The sequence below is a fragment of the Phoca vitulina genome, unplaced genomic scaffold (assembly GCF_004348235.1).
Source record: "Phoca vitulina isolate PV1807 unplaced genomic scaffold, GSC_HSeal_1.0 scaffold57, whole genome shotgun sequence".
NCBI lineage: Eukaryota > Metazoa > Chordata > Mammalia > Carnivora > Phocidae > Phoca > Phoca vitulina.
In genome coordinates, this window is record NW_022589760.1 from 760251 (window position 1) to 775653 (window position 15403).

Genomic DNA, 15403 nt, shown 5'->3' on the forward strand with positions numbered 1-15403 from the left:
TTGGAGTCCTGGCTCTGCCGTTCACCTTGGGCAAGTCCCTCCATCCCTTAGAGCCTCTGTTATTTTCTCATCTGGAAATCAAGGGTGATAATGCTTATGACCAAGAGGCATCTGGGGGTTTTCTGGAGGTCGTTCAGCTAGACCCAGGTCTGGTCCCAATTGATGGAGTCAGTGCTGCTCTAGGAAATGTACTCCCAAGTTTTCTGTGCCACTTTTAGTGCTCCCGTTCCAAGTTGAAGTTAATAAGCCAGGGGCAATGAAGAGCAGGTCAGTGTGTATGGGCAGGGCCCGCGGAGGAGGATGGAAGACGGAAGGAATGCTGGGGGCAAATGCAGGGAAGAAGTGGGACTAAGGGGGCTAGACATGTTAAGGGCAAATGAAATGAAGTTAAGATTAGGAGAGAAGTTAGAGGACAGCTTGAAAACCAAGACGATATAAAAACGATTTTTTTTTTTCAGGGGCGCCTGGGTGGCTCAGTCGGTTGTGTGTCTGACTCTTGGTTTCCGCTCAGGTCATGGTCTCAGGGTCATGGGATTGAGCCCCACGTCAGGCTCCATGCTGAGCGTGGAGCCTACTTGGGATTCTCTCTCTGCCCCTTTCCCTGTGCTCTCGCGGTCTCTCTCTCTCTCATTCTCGATTTTTTTTTTTTTTTCAGAAACCCAGGCTTTAAAAGATGAGAAGGAGAGTGGGGGAAAGGAATTGAGTGTCAGAGGCAGAAGGTGTGGGGGAAGAAGCAAGGTTTGCAAAGAAGACAGGCCTTCCCAGATGAAGGAAGGCAGGGGACTGGAGCAGAAACAGATAGAAAGCCCCCTGGGGACATGGCTGGAGAGACTGAGGCTAGCGAGGTGACACCTAGAGGTGAGAGAGGTAGAAGCGCCCTAGTTCAGCATCTTGTCCAATACTACAGCCCAAGAGCAGCCAGAACTGTGCTGCCGAGAGGCAGGATGGAAGGGAAGACAGCAGCCAAGGGGCAAGGGCAAATCCACGTGTCGGCAGTGACCTTCCATTCCCTTTGCTGCCGCATCTCACCGTAACCCAGGGTAACTGCTTCACCACTGCCCTCCAGTCCCCCAAGGCTTACTGCCGCCCTGACTGTCCACCTTACCCCCCTCCCACACACACACACGTGATACCTCATGAGGTGTTCTTTTTCTACAGTCCCGTGATTCTGAATTTTGCATGGTACAGACCTGCGCTGGCCAATATGGTACCCACCAGCCACACGCAGGCTTCGAGGCCTTGACATTTGGCTAGCTCGAACTGAGACATGCAGTGAGTGTAAAATACACTCTGGGTTTCTGCAGGGGGACTGCTCCGGGCTCGGGCCCTGCTGACCTTGCACTATTAACACAGGCCACGTAGGCGAGGCTCCACGGCAGGCTGCCCCCGGCCTTGGCAGAATGCCCCGTGATCCTCCCGCCGCAACACGGGAAGATAGGCCGTCTCATGAGAAGTCGCTGCAAGACCATTTCTCATTCACCTCCCTATCTCGAGGGAAGCTTCTGGGAGGCTGTTTCTCATCGGCCTCCCTCATTCGGGTGAGGCACAGAGCTTTTGGCCTGCCACACCACCCGCAAAGGGTGCAGGGTAAAGGCCATAAAACTGCTTAGCGGCAGTGTGGAATTGGCCACTCAGCAATAGGGTGTCCCACCATTCATGTTGCGTGTCCTTGGGCCCCTTCTGTCGCGGCGTCATCCTGTGGGACGAGGAATGCAGGGAGGTGATACCATTGCCGATCTTGCTTTTGCTGTCTATATGAGTAATAAATTGTCGGGATATATGTGGGTTTCTTACTTTGTTTTGTTTTGGTTTTTTCCCAGCTGAATCTGTCAACCTGCTTGGCAATTTCTAGGACTTAGTTAAAAAAAAAAAAAAAGGATTACAAAGTATCTTAATAATTGTTTTATACCGATAACACGTGGAAATGATGTTTCGGATATACTGGGTTAAATGTTAAAATGAATTTCACCTGGGGGCACCTGGGTGGCTCAGTTGGTTAAGCGACTGCCTTCGGCTCAGGTCATGATCCTGGAGTCTCTGGATCGAGTCCCACATCGGGCTCCCTGCTAGGCAGGGAGTGTGCTTCTCCCTCTGACCCTCCCCCCTCTCATGTGCTCTCATTCTCTCTCTCTCAAATAAATAAATAAAACCTTTAAAAAAAATGAATTTCACCTGTTTATTTTTTTTAAAATTTGGCTGCTAGAAAATTTGTGTACATGGCTTACATTATATTTCTATTGGGCAGTGCTTTTATAGATTGGTGAGAAAAAAAACTGGTGGTGGGGAAGAGGGACTCACAGGGTTTTATTTTGCCAGAAAATGGCATTTTAAAAAAACTATGTTCATAGTTTTATTCCCATAGTTACAGGGACATTTTAACACTCCAAATATATGTAAATACCCATAATGAAGGACAGACCTTTAAATTGAATAAATGTAACTCTATGGAAACTCACTGCATTGTCCTGATTTTTCTCATATTGCTTCAGGCTGGTGAAAAATCCCTCAGATTGTTGAGGATGGTATTTAAGTACTGTTGGTGTAGAGAGCTCCACCTAGGAGGGGATAACTGGCTAATTTGTGTGGGACCTTGAGAGGCAACCAATCCAGGTAACAATAGTGGATGGGGCTAGTGCAGGTGGGTTTCTTTTTTCTTTTCTTTTCTTTTATCTTCTTTCCTTCCTTCCTTCCTTCCTTCCTTTCTTCTTTCTCTCTCTCCCTCTTTCTTGTCCGGCAGGTGTTGAACTCATCTGGTAGCCTATGTTTTTTAGTATTCCTGTGGCTTCTTGGCCCACGCTCTCTTCCCACACCCAAATAAGGGAAGGGTGTGGAATATCAGAGTATAACCGGAAGAACCAAAGTAAACAAATACAAATTTATTATTTTCAAAGCAGAGTTCCAGGGAAAGGGGAAAAGCACCACGGTGAGTGGCAAAGTTAACCAGTTTGTTCCCAGCCCCGCCCCTTTGTCCCAAACTTTTCTAGACTTGTGTGCCACCCTTGCCACCTCCCTGTCCCCTGGATCCCTTCCCCAGCTTCCATTGCTTCCATTCCCGAGACCAGTTCTTGCAGCCAGCAAGCAGCAGAGCAGGCTCCACTCTGGCCTCAGTACTGCCCTGGGGACAGCAAGGACATTCAGCAGGTCTCCCCCAAATGCAGCAGCTGTGGGAGGAGATGGAGGCAGGGAGCTGAGCCCTGGCCTTGAGCCTTTCCCTCTCCCGCAGCTGGTGGTGTTAAAAGAGTAAGGAGCTGAAGTATTCCTTTGTTCCCAGGGCAAGATTTCGACAGGGAGGCCTAGAGATAGAGCTGCCCAGCTGAGCAGCTAAGCCGCCACGACCCTAGGGCAGGGCCCCCAGGCTCTCCCCCGGGACTGTTTATCTTAAGGCAGCTTACTTTTCTGGACCAGCTGTCACCCATGTCAAGGGAACTTTAATGAGATTCTTGGCCTGAAACCGTGTCAGAGGCCATGAGCCGGCCACTGAGACTGCGTGCTCAAGGAATGTTCTGGCATGAAGCTGGACATGGATGGAGCCCAGATCCCAAACACACACCTCAGGCAGCATGGGTATTCCTTAAAATTAACCTGGAGGGGAAAACCTCTCCCAGCACAGGCCTCTGCCTGACCTCAGGGTTTCTCATTACTGTGGCCTGCCAGCCCAGTTCCTGGAGCCCAAGAAACTCAACAACAGGTTTCTCTACAGGGACATATTTCCAAAGTTTGGGCCTTGAAGGAAATGGGCACTTGAGAGCCTTGATCTCAGCCTTGCCATCCTGGAGGGAAGGGCACGTGTCCTCCCGGGGAAGGGCCCCCCATCAGGGAACCGTACAGCAGACAGCTTGGTGTTCTGCAGCCAGTCAGCCTTTTCTGACAAGTTCCCAGTCAACATGACTCCACTCTGCCCTCATTCGGAGCAGAGGCCCCCTCGTAACGGCTTTCTTGGCCTCTGTCAGATTCCGTCGAGAATCAGTCGCCTTTCGATTCTACCTATTGCCTGATACTATTTGACAACCACCCCGGCAAACACTCACATTCCTTCGCATGGATGCTGATCTCACGTCAGAGGTTTTCTTTAGGCTGCCTCCCCGGAAACTCCCTTTACCACTCCTCCAGCACAGGGCCATAAATTAATGCAGCATCGCAAAAGATACCTCTAGGAGACAGATGCCTCACAACCTGCAACACATCTCAGTAAATCTCACCCTGATTTGGATTCACGGTGCCCAAGGATCCATTTACCTCACTGTGGGCAGACGGCCCACACATGTTGCAGTGACTGTCACTGGACTCTTGAGTGACATACCTCGGGCACACACACAGGTACACACAGGACCGCACACAAAGTGTCAGCGGCCCCACTAGTGAGAATTCAACTCTTATCCTGCTGCTTCGGTCCACCCACAGCACAAATCCTACATAGCAAGATCTACGTCTTCCCTACCATGCCTAGCCCACTGCGGCTGCCACAGGCCCTCAGCAGCCCAAGATCTCTTGGGTGAGGTGCGGGGGGGCGTATAGAAAGGGTTTTCTAGGACTTCCCTGGTAAAAGATTGTTTCATAACATCTGCCCTCCTAAGGCTTGGGCAGGATATGCCTCAAAGACCCTGAGCTCCCTGACCTTTAGCACATTTCTTCTATCCCATTCCTGCCCACAAAATAGGGCCCTACAAATATGGCCTCCTTCTGCCACCCCCACACCCACCCCCAACCCCCCACCCCCGCCATGGACAGATGCCCATGGTCTGTGTCTGATGCCTGCCTACTACCTGTTCACCATACATCCAGATACCCAGTCCTCCCATCCAGACACCTCATGAACACTGAGGCAGATGTCATGGTTAGGTCTGATACCCCAGACCTGTGGCCTAGTGCTCCCTGGCCATTCGAGAAGGAAGCAATCCTAGGCTTCTGGACCCAAGCTACTGCCCTCCCTCCCCTGCAGCAGAGAAATCTAACTTCCCAGCAGTTCTACCCATGGACGGATGCACTACGTGATTATAACAGAGCACCCCACCTATCTCATACCCTCCTGACCTTGGTGGCAGCCACTGCTTTCTTTAAGACCCTGAGGCAGACTTAGGACCTGGAAGGGGCTGGAGGGTGTTCTCTGTGTCTTAGCCTGGCAAAGGCCAACAAAAGCCCATCTGTTCCTTCTTGTCTGCATGGGATGAGTAGAGCTTGCCTCTGTTCTGTTTTGGCACCTGAACCGTTGTTTAAGGGGAAGCCCAGGAAAAGTTCATCCAAGGCCCAGGTCTCAAGGGAACAAGATTTGGAACGAGTGAAGAAAACAGAGTGACTCTTCCCGTTAGATCCCACTGTGGCCACAGGCTTCTCTTGCTTTGGTCTGGAGGACAGCTCACCCCAAACATGAATGGAGAGACATCCTAGGGGAGCGGCCAGGTTGCATGTCTCTGTCCAGCCGGAGGCTGGGGCTAACAAAGAGCAAGGCAGAACATTAATACTTTAAGAGGTATTAGAATTTAATGTGTGAGTGAGGCCAGGGGAGTACCGCTGTACAGTACCTCTGCAGGACAGATATGTATGTATATAAACTTAGGCAAATTAAATCAGCTGCAGGGCTCTGGGTTATAAAGCTTCTTTTGCAGAAAGCTGCCTAAGTGCGCTCTGACTCTGTTCAAATTCCCCAAGCCCACTCCCCCGCGCCCCACCCCCACCCCCTGCTATCTACTCTGAACGGTTTCTGGATAAAGGGATTATGGTCTAGGCAGCCTAGCAAGAGTTAGTTTACTTGGAGGATCGGGTTCACCTTCCAGAGTTAGAAAGAACAGTTTTATGCAAAGGAAGGCCTTGCTGTTGTCTGGGTGGGAAGTGGCCAGCTTCCTGATTTGTGGCCAGCGGTTCCTGGGAAGGGACCACTATTTAGGGCTGCTGCTTGCATCTGCCTTGTGATTAGCTGGGGACAATCAGCCGCCTCATCTGATTCCGCCTGAAAGAAACAAGGGTCACAGCCTGCAAGAGTGTTGGGCAGTCACACTCCTCCAGGCTAGTGAGTGGCTTCCCCTTCCTCACCCAAGGAGAGCAAGACCCCCTTGCTGAGCAAGCAGCTGCCTCTGCCCCAGGGCTGTGAGGGCAGACCCGGAAGAGTGAAGGGTGGCTTCAGCTGGATTTCCGGAGCAACTTCTGGTGTCTCAGGAGGCTGAGGCCTTCAGGAAGGAGGAGGGTCGGGGTGGGGGGTGGGGTGGGAACTAAGCCCATAAGTATCTCTTTAATGTTTCCAAGTGTATGGTGTAAGTAAGAATCAGAATGAACTTGAGCAAGGGCGGCCAAGGCCTGAGGCAGAAGGAACTGAAGATATTCAAAGGGGAAACAACATCTAGGGAGCATCAGGATGGCTAGAGAGAGACGCCGTCAAACTAAAGTAATAGGACACATGCTGCCCAGACATTTTCAGGGGCACTTTTTTTTGGGGGGGTTGTGTCTTGGGGATGCCCTTCTGCCTCCCTGAGTTGGGCCAGAGAGTAGGGCTAACCCCTGTGGGTTCCTAATGCTGGAACCGTGGGGTCATGCGGCTTCCTTATCTCCATAATGCCATGGAGAAGGGAAAGGGGCCAATGGGCACTGCTTAGTTCTGCAAGGCAGCTTCTCTGCTCCCCATCTGCCCGCACCGCGACAGAAACATACATAAGGGACTGGTCTCAAACTTGAGGATTAAAGGGCACGTTTCTAGAGTTGGGGGAATCATGCCTCTCCCTCTCCCAGCCCTGAAGCATCCACTTCACACATGGGCAGATCCCTGCTGCTGCCCCGAGCCCAGATAACTCTGGCTGAGGAATGTGGGCCCGGGAGGGACCGGAAAGGTTGGGTGAAGGCGTGAAGGAAGACTTGGACCAGAACCGGGAGAGGACTGTGGATTATAGGATGGGGATCTGGCTCCATCAAGAGGCCAACAGGGGGTTGGCAGTCCCATCAGAGCTTTGCACACCGGGGAAGGCGTGGCGGAGCTTCTCCATAATGTCCTCCAAGCACAGGCTGACATCGTGGCTCTTGGACCCCACATCATCTAAGTTGGAAAAGAGAGATTTGGGGAGAGAACTAGGGATTCCCTGCTGAGGCCAAGGGGCTGAGGCGGGAGGCTGCCCGCTGAAGGACGAAACCCCACAGCGTTTGTGTCTTCCCAGCACAACGCCTAGAACATAGGAGGTGCTCAATATACACGTGTAGAATAAGCAAACAAACGCTTCAGTCGATAAGCCAGTATCCCTGACACTAAGCTCAAAGCCACGAGGGGAAACCCATGGTCCAGCCCTAGCAGGACCTTGGGCAGATCTGGGGCAGGATGAAGCCATGGAGGAAGGGGCTGGGAGGGGCCAGGGGGAACTTACCTGCAGCTTCAGTATCTGGAGTGGTCTGTCCCTTCTCCTGGGGGTGACTGCCTTCTGACTGCTGCGGAGAGGAAGCTAGGGACGAGCCTGCAGAACCATTGCCATCTGATTCGGTGGGTGGCTGGCAAGAGGTAAGGCATGACTTAGGTGGCTTTGCTTTTCTGACCTCACTTTAACAGACTCCTGAGCTTAGAAGGGGTTTTAGAGACCTCGTGCCCATCCCTTTGCCCTGGGACTTTAAGAAGTTTTCGGTAGTGCCCCAAACAGTGGCTTCCCCTTTGAAGAAACTTCTTAGAATATTCAGTTACCAGTTAACCTTCCTCCTTCAACATGTGTCAAAGACTCCCAGTTGCACCTAAAGGTCTCTTGCTGTCCATCTCAGCTATAATTAAGCTATTTAGAACCCGGATCTCCCTGAAAATATAGCGTTACACACCTGATCCTCAGTTCATGATATATGTTAAGACCTTTAGGAATTCATCTAGAGGCTATCCCTCAGAGGATCTGGGGAAGAGGCATGGGGTGGTATTATTGGTACATATAGTGATTATACAGTTGACCCTTGAAAAATGTGGGGGTTAGGGGCACTGACCACCCCCGTGCAGTCAAAAATCCACATATAATTTTGACTCCCCCAAAACTTAACTGCTAATAGCCTACCGTTGACCAGAAGCCTTACTGGTAACATAAACACTAAACATTTAGTTTGTATGCATTATATACTACATTTTTACAATAAAGTCAGCAAAAGAAAAGAAAATGTTATTAAGAAAATCATAAGGGGCGCCTGGGTGGCTCAGTCAGTTGAGCGTCTGACTCTTGGTTTTGGCTCAGGTCATGATCTCGAGGTTGTGAAATCAAGCCCCAAGTTGGGCTCCGCACTTAAGGGTCTCTCTCTCTCCCTCTCCTTCTGCCCCTCTCCCTCACTTTCCCTCTAAAAAAAAAAAAGAAAAAGAAAACCATAAGGAAGGGAAAATACATTTACAGTACTGTACAGTAAAAAATCCGCATATAGGGGCACCTGGGTGGCTCAGTCAGTTAAGCATCTACCTTCGGCTCAGGTCATGATCCTGGGGTCCTGGGATCCAGCCCCACATCCCCACATCGGGCTCCCTGCTCAGCGGGGAGTCTGCTTCTCCCTCTGCCTCTGCCCCTCCCCCCCTCATGCATGCTCACGCGATCTCTTTCTCAAATAAATAAACAAAATCTTTTAAAAATCCGCATATAAGTGGACCCACACAGTCCAAACCTGTGTTGTTCAAGGGTCAACTGTAATAGGTAACGTTTACAAAGTATTCCCTACATTCTTGGCATCGTGCTAAATTCTTTAAATACATTATCGCATCTTAGGTTCACAATTCCACGAAGTTGGGATGTTATTATCCCTGTTTTACAGATGAGGGAACTGGGGTAAGTGAGGCCAAGTAACTTGCCTAACACCTGACAGTCATGAATTGGCACAGCCACATTCGAACCCAGGGCTGTCCGACTCCAGAGCTACACCATGCCATATATACAACCCCTCAAGGAGGAAAGGGACAAACAGGAACGAAGAGCTCCCTTCCCGGCAAACATCATTGTCTCCCCCAGCATGTCCAAACCTGCTTCTTTCCAGCAAACATCACGGTAGCGAAATCAATGTTTTGGATGATTCTTTGAGCTTCGTCCTCTCGATACCAGATTCAGATGGGTCGTGGGGAAGTGAGCACTCAGACTTGGCCAAGAGCACACCGGCCCCTTCCCGAGTCCCCTTCCCTAATCGTCGTCAGCCCAGTTCTCTTCAGAAAGTCATCCAACAACAGCCACCGCCAAGGAGCGCTTTCGTTCCTGCCCTTTGCTGCACTCCCCAGCTCCCCACGTCCAGGAGGTGGGGGGGGGCAGTCAGCAGCTCTGGTCCTCCCCCCCCCCCCCCCCCCCCCCCAGGCTCCAGCCTCACCTGCAGGAGCAGCTCCCTTAAGCGCTGCAGCTGAGACTCCAGTTGCTTGTTGTGGTCCTCGAGGATCTGCATGCGTGTCTCCAGGCGGCTCTTGTGCTGCCGAAGGATCCGGGCCTCGGCCAGGAGCTCCTCGTTGCGGTGGTCCTGTGCTACCTCGGCAGAGCCCTCAGCCAGGGTGGGGGCCTCGGCAGCCTCCTCATGCTGCCACTTCAAGCGCTTCAGCTCTCCCTGGAGAATCCTGCCAAGGAGACAGGAGCCAAGACCTATGGCCCTAACAAAGTACTGACTGTCTGGGTCCCAGATGTCCCCTCCTACCTAGTGGTGTGCGGTCCCTTTGCTCTCCCAGCCCCACCCCCACCCCAGCCATGTTCGGGCTCGAATGGCCATATCCATTCTTCTCCAGCACACATGTCATTTACTCTGCCATCCTCGGGCCTCAGAGCAGAGAGAGCTGACATTTCATCTAACAAAGGTCTCAGGGCTTTGATGTGCTGCTTCAGGGATTAATTCTGACCTTAAAATCAGGCAGAAACATAGTCTGCAAATAAATGAGGCATTAGGGCCACAGATTCACCTACTCCATTTTTAGATTTTTAGATTCCAGCGGAAGACAAACAAAAGATCACCCATCTTGCCTCTTCTCTCCACCTACCCTCCTGTTTGGCCCCCTTTGAATACCCCTGTTGAGTCATCAGGAAACAGAATCGCTCTCTCACCAATGCTTCCCCCGGGCCTGCCCACTGCTGATCTAACGCAGTGCTTCTCAAACTATCCGTAGCAGAAAACCAGGGGAGGTGGGGGTTCAATCACTGTGGACCAATAAGTGGTCCAAATGCCTAAGGCCAGCACACAGCTCCCATCACACGTGACTTGCCACACAAGTTCAACAGCACGCAAATGGGTCTATGGCTGATTCCATGAAAAGTCCACTAATTATGTGCCTGGAACACATGGCCATGTCGAATTGCTCTAAAGGTTTCTAGAAGCTGACTTTCTATGTCTGTATTTATCTTGTCTTGAACCAGTTAGCGAACACTTGGCAGACCGGCCCTGTTCTAAGGACTTGCCACTCCAAGTAGTCTGGGGGCCAGCACCATGGGCATCCCCTGGGAGCCGGTTAAAAATGCAGAACTCAGGCCCCACCCCAGACCTGTGAATCAAAATCTGCGTTTTACCCAGCTCCCCAAGTGACTTGTATGCACACTAAGGTTCGAGAAGCACTGGTCTGAGGAATCCTTTGGGTTTTATCGAATGCCCCCAAAGTGGCTTGGACCCTTTGACACAGGCTGAAAAGTACCGAAACCCGTACTTTATGGAGATTAATGTCATCCTCGTAATCTTCACCTTCCCTCTTCCAGTCCTCACATACTCCATGCAATGTCACCCTTCTCTTGTTTTATTACTTTCAGTGAGTGATAAGTGCCTCTTTCCTTTTCCAACACTGAAAGTTCCTCGAGGGCAGAGACATGCATTCTCTCTTCTGTATTCTCTGTGTTTGCACTCTCTCTGCTTGCATCTACTGGGTACTTGAAAATATTTGGGTTGGGTTAAAAGGATTCCAATTATGATTAGAATTGCTAGCATTTATTGAACCCTACGATAAGCCAGGTACTGGCTAACGCATTTATATGCCTGATTTCATTGGAAATTCACAAGTGACCCTAGGAGGTAGATACTATTATCGTCATCCTTATTTTATAAATGAGGAAATGGGGGATCACTGAGTAGAAGTCACATAGCTAGGATGTGGAAGTGTCAAGACTCGAAATTAAACTGTTTGACTCTCCCACCCGCACAGATCTGTGCCATCACCGCACCCACCGGTTCTCATCCTCTAAGTGGGCCAGGATCTTCTCTAGCTCCCCCTTGCTTTCTGTGGCCATGCTGCACGGAGCCTGCTGTCCAAAGGCCGGCTCCCGGTCTGTAATGGGGCTGGAGTGCCGCAGCAGGTACTGGTCCTCATCTCTGCGCGGGTGTGGGGAGAGAAGAGGAGGTGGCCAGGCAGTGAACCAAGAAACATCTCAGGGCAGGAGTTCTCAGCTCCCAGCTCAGGCCCCAGGAGACATAGGCTGGAAGATTCACTTCTAAGTCACATAGAGAGGGAAAGCCTATATATTCAGGTTTAAGAGGGATAAAGGTGTTTAAAGGTGGCAGAGGTCGTGGTTGAGGGTATAGGAGGGAGTGTTTTCGGGATGCTGGGGCTTCTGGGTTCTACCTAAAGCCCCCTGGGAAACAATGAGCAAATCACTTCCCGGTGTGTGCTGTTCCCTGACCTCGTCCTCCTTTGCTTCCTCACCCCCCCTCCCCCCCCGCCAGGGGGCTCACTGCCTGTCTAAGTTCCATCGGGGCCAGCCTCATCCATTGGCCAGTAGCTCCTAAGCCCCCTGAGCTTGTCAGGGACCTCCCTAGGGATAAGGGGCCCCTTCTCTGAGCTATAGCACCAGGGAATCCCTCTGGCCACACTTCAGTCAAGTCCCTGGTGTCTCCCCAGGGTGTGGCACTGGACGGGGCTTTGGCACCTTGAGCGGAGATAATGGCTCATTTCTGCAACTTTAGATGAGGGCATATTCTCCTTCCTTCAGAGTTAGGCATGGAAGGACGGGATCTTGCAAGAGGAAGGGACCTGGGCATACGGCGGCTCAGTCAGTCGATAGAGGGCTTCTATTACTAAACACTGTGCCCAGAAAGCAGCCTTCCTTCCTTGGGGCCTCTGGGACCCTGGCCACCACACGTCCCTCTCCTGGAGGATATATCCTTCCCAAATGGTGGCAGAGGGATCCTAAGGAGAACTCTTTCTGGAAAATACGCAGCTGTGAAAACTTACATGCTGTCATCTGGGGACAGGCTGTCATTAAAGAAGGAACAATTCTGACTTTCCATCTCAGCAAGCCTGAGAAGAAAAAGCAGGAACAGAAGGGAAAGCAGGATGTGGGGGCTTGCTTTCATCTCAAGGACTCTAATCCCACAATAGGATCATTAGCTTTGGGGGGCTGCCCCAACCACCCTGGAGTGTTGGGCCTCGCTGGCTGCCACATACCCCACTGTGCACACCCCCCTGGTCTAGACGCCATTCTCTTTGCCCTGACTGAAGACCCCCTCCCCCTTAGACTCTTTAAAATCTCCCTCCCCCGAACCTGGTGGTACCTGCTGGCAAAATGCTCAATGCGGGAGTGTGTGTCGGCGTGTGGCAACGTCGGGGAAGAAGCCAGCCTAGAAGAAAGCAGCGGACTCAGAGGACCAAGGCATGGGCAGCTGAGCAGTCTGTTTCCTTATCACCACCCTCTCCACCCCTCCCACCCCCCCACTAAACTAGGCAGATGGCCAAGAGTTGATGGGAACAGGATGCAGGGGCTGGATTCTAATCTATTTCTCGGGCCAGCTCCCTAGCCAGGCCCAAGCTGACCCTCCCTGTTGCTAGTCAGGTTGGCCTCGGAATACTCCTCCGCCCCTACACGGTGCATCCCACCCCCAGCCCGCCAGGGCCCGCAGCCCCTCCGCTCAGCACCTGGTACTCACGTCTCACTGTAGTCCGCCTCCAGCACCGACTGCACGGGCAGATAACCTCGCTGAGGGTGTCTGCTGAAGTAATGCTTTGAGCGGAATTTGTTCTTTAAGGTCGTGGCGAAGTCCCTCATGTTCTCACTGGATGTGGTCTAGGGGCAGACAGGGCAGAGGGACCCATCTTAATGGCTTCGGGGTGCTGGGGAAGTGGGGATGCTCCCCCAGAGCAGGGAACATGACCGGTCATCTACTCTTGTTCATGCCCACCACGCTCCACTCCCAGAAAAAGGTCAAGAAGGATGTACTGCCAAACTGTGAACACTGGCTGCCTCTGGGAAGTGGGACTGGAGAGGTGGGGGCGAGGCTGAGGAGAGAGGGGGACTTTCGTTTTGGACTTTATACACCTCTAAGGAATTGGAATTTTTGCAGTAAGCATATATTTGTTATTTTCTAAAGGATCTTTATATAAATCCTAGGGGTGCAGAAGATGAGCAGGAGGTAGAGGATTATCAGTCTACCATCTCAAGCCAGTTTTCTCTGTATGTTTATTTTGAAATGATAATAGAAGAAAAATAAAGGCAAGCCCCCTGTTCCCACTGGGTGACACATCCAGTGAGAACATGAGGGACTTTTTTTTTTTTTTTTTACCTCCAAGAGACTGAGTAATTGATTTGAGCACAAACTTGACTAGCGGGAATGGAAGAAATGACAAAGTAGCCGGTGAAGACTAGGTTGCAGGAATGCTCAAAGTTATAGCCAGGAATCCCCCAAACTGGTGAAACTCTGCCCTTCATAGCTACCTGAGCCCAGGTTGGTCAGCATTCCTGAAATCCACTCACAGAATTTCTCCTCTGTTGTGTTCAGGACCCAAAACTCCAAGCTTAGCTCCCTGAGTGGACTCTACTCCCCAAGCTCTTTTATCCTTTTCTGCCCCACAGATACTCCCAAGTCCCAAGCATATTGCCAGCTCCCCCCAATGTTCTCTCCCACCCCACCTCCCCACCTTTCAACGCGGTTCCCCATAATCCATCTCTCCAAATCGTCATCTCTTCTCCAATGAAAACCAAGTTAATTTGGGGACCCGGGTAAAGAGCATACTCTTTTTTTCTTTTTTTTTTTTTACCTCCAAGAGACTGAGTAATTGATTTGAGCACAAACTTTGGAATTGACTAGGAGGGATGGAAGAAATGACAAAGTAGCCGGTGAAGACCAGGTTGATGGGAGCAATGCAGGAAGCTAGGCAGGAAAAATTAAAGTGAGCAATGGAAGGAAGGCCAGTTGCCTGGAACTGTCTTGCTCTCTCTATTTTTTTTTCCTGAGACTTTGCGCTGCAGGAAAATAGTAAATGCCTTTTAAATGGCCATGAGTGTCCTGGGCTGCTATAGCCAGGAATCCCCCAAACTGGTGAATCACCAGGACTGCTCGGAGAATGCTCCCCAAAGGAGAACGGAATATAGCTAGTCCATGCTCGGCCAAGCAGATCAAGGGCCTAGAAGCTGACTGCTGCCTCCCCAACCTGCTCCGCCCAGAGGCTCCGTACCGGTGTGTAATACTCCATGATGGGGTAGTGAAGTTTGTTGCCTTTGCTGGCCCTGCCTGTCAGGAAGCAGGTCTGGCAGATGTCCACATTAAATTGTTTCAGACTCCGGTACCTTGGGGAGACGAGAGGTGGTAGGACAGAGAATCCAGCGGACCGTAGTGACCTCCCCATTTCCCTAACTTCCAGATATACACACACACGTTAGAAGGGGGCGAGGCATGGAGTCATAATGGGCTCAACCTCCCATACGTAACAGTGGCTGCGTCCTCACTAGATGACTAGCCTTATTCTTTTTTTTTTTTCTTTCTTTCTTTTACATTTTTTAAAAGATTTTATTTATTTATTTGACACAGAGAGAGAGAGAGCACAAGCAGGGGGAGTGGCAGGAAAGGGAGAAGCAGGCTCCCCGCTGAGCAAGGAGCCCATGCGGGGCCCGATCCCAGGACCCCAGGATCATGATCCGAGCCAAAGACAGACGTTTAACCGACTGAGCCACCCAGGCGCCCCGCAAATAGCTTTCTAAACGAAGATGTCTCCGAAGGGTCCTGTCTCACAGGTACCACCATCTACGTTGGAGAAGTTACACTTCCAATACGAAGGCTCTTATTCTACCAGCCTTGGGCAAGTTGGCTAAGTTATTTCCAAAACTTGTTTATAATAATAACTCGGAGTGCCTGGGTGGCTCAGTCAGTTAAGCGTCCGACTCTTGATTTTGACTCAGGTCAGGATCTCGGGGTTGTGAGATTGAGCCCCGAGTCAGGCTCCGCTCTGGGCTCCGCTCAGGCGTCAGCCTGCTTAAAGATTCTCTCCCTCTCCCTCTGCCCCGCCCCAGCCACTGCTCATGTTCTCTCTCTAAAAAAAAAATAATAAATAAGTATAATAATAATTCTATTATTACTGAATATTGACTAGCTCTTCAGAAGCAGGTCCAAAGCCTGGCTGAACTGCCCAGACCTAGTAGTACAGAAAGGTGAAATGCCTAGACTTATGGAAGTCAGAGGAGCCAACATCTAGTCCTGGATCTACATTCACCAACTGTGTGAACTTGGGCAAGTCACATGACACCTGCGTGCCTCATTTGCTTAT

The 15403-nt window shown here is 51.0% G+C and overlaps 1 protein-coding gene across 3 annotated transcripts in view; it reads right to left on the bottom strand.

Moving 5' to 3' along the window:
- Positions 1 to 4721: 4721 nt before the first annotated feature.
- Positions 4722 to 15403, bottom strand: part of DRP2 (dystrophin related protein 2) — a 41045-nt gene continuing 30363 nt past the window's right edge. For all 3 annotated transcript variants that reach the window (XM_032390029.1, XM_032390030.1, XM_032390031.1), the window contains 8 exons: positions 14318 to 14429; positions 12793 to 12929; positions 12421 to 12486; positions 12101 to 12166; positions 11098 to 11241; positions 9277 to 9514; positions 7341 to 7461; positions 4722 to 7018 (listed from right to left, as the gene is read on the bottom strand). In XM_032390029.1, the coding sequence (XP_032245920.1) occupies positions 6894 to 7018; positions 7341 to 7461; positions 9277 to 9514; positions 11098 to 11241; positions 12101 to 12166; positions 12421 to 12486; positions 12793 to 12929; positions 14318 to 14429 (1009 nt within the window). In that variant the 3' untranslated portion in view covers positions 4722 to 6893. The remainder of the gene's footprint in view (positions 7019 to 7340; positions 7462 to 9276; positions 9515 to 11097; positions 11242 to 12100; positions 12167 to 12420; positions 12487 to 12792; positions 12930 to 14317; positions 14430 to 15403) is intronic.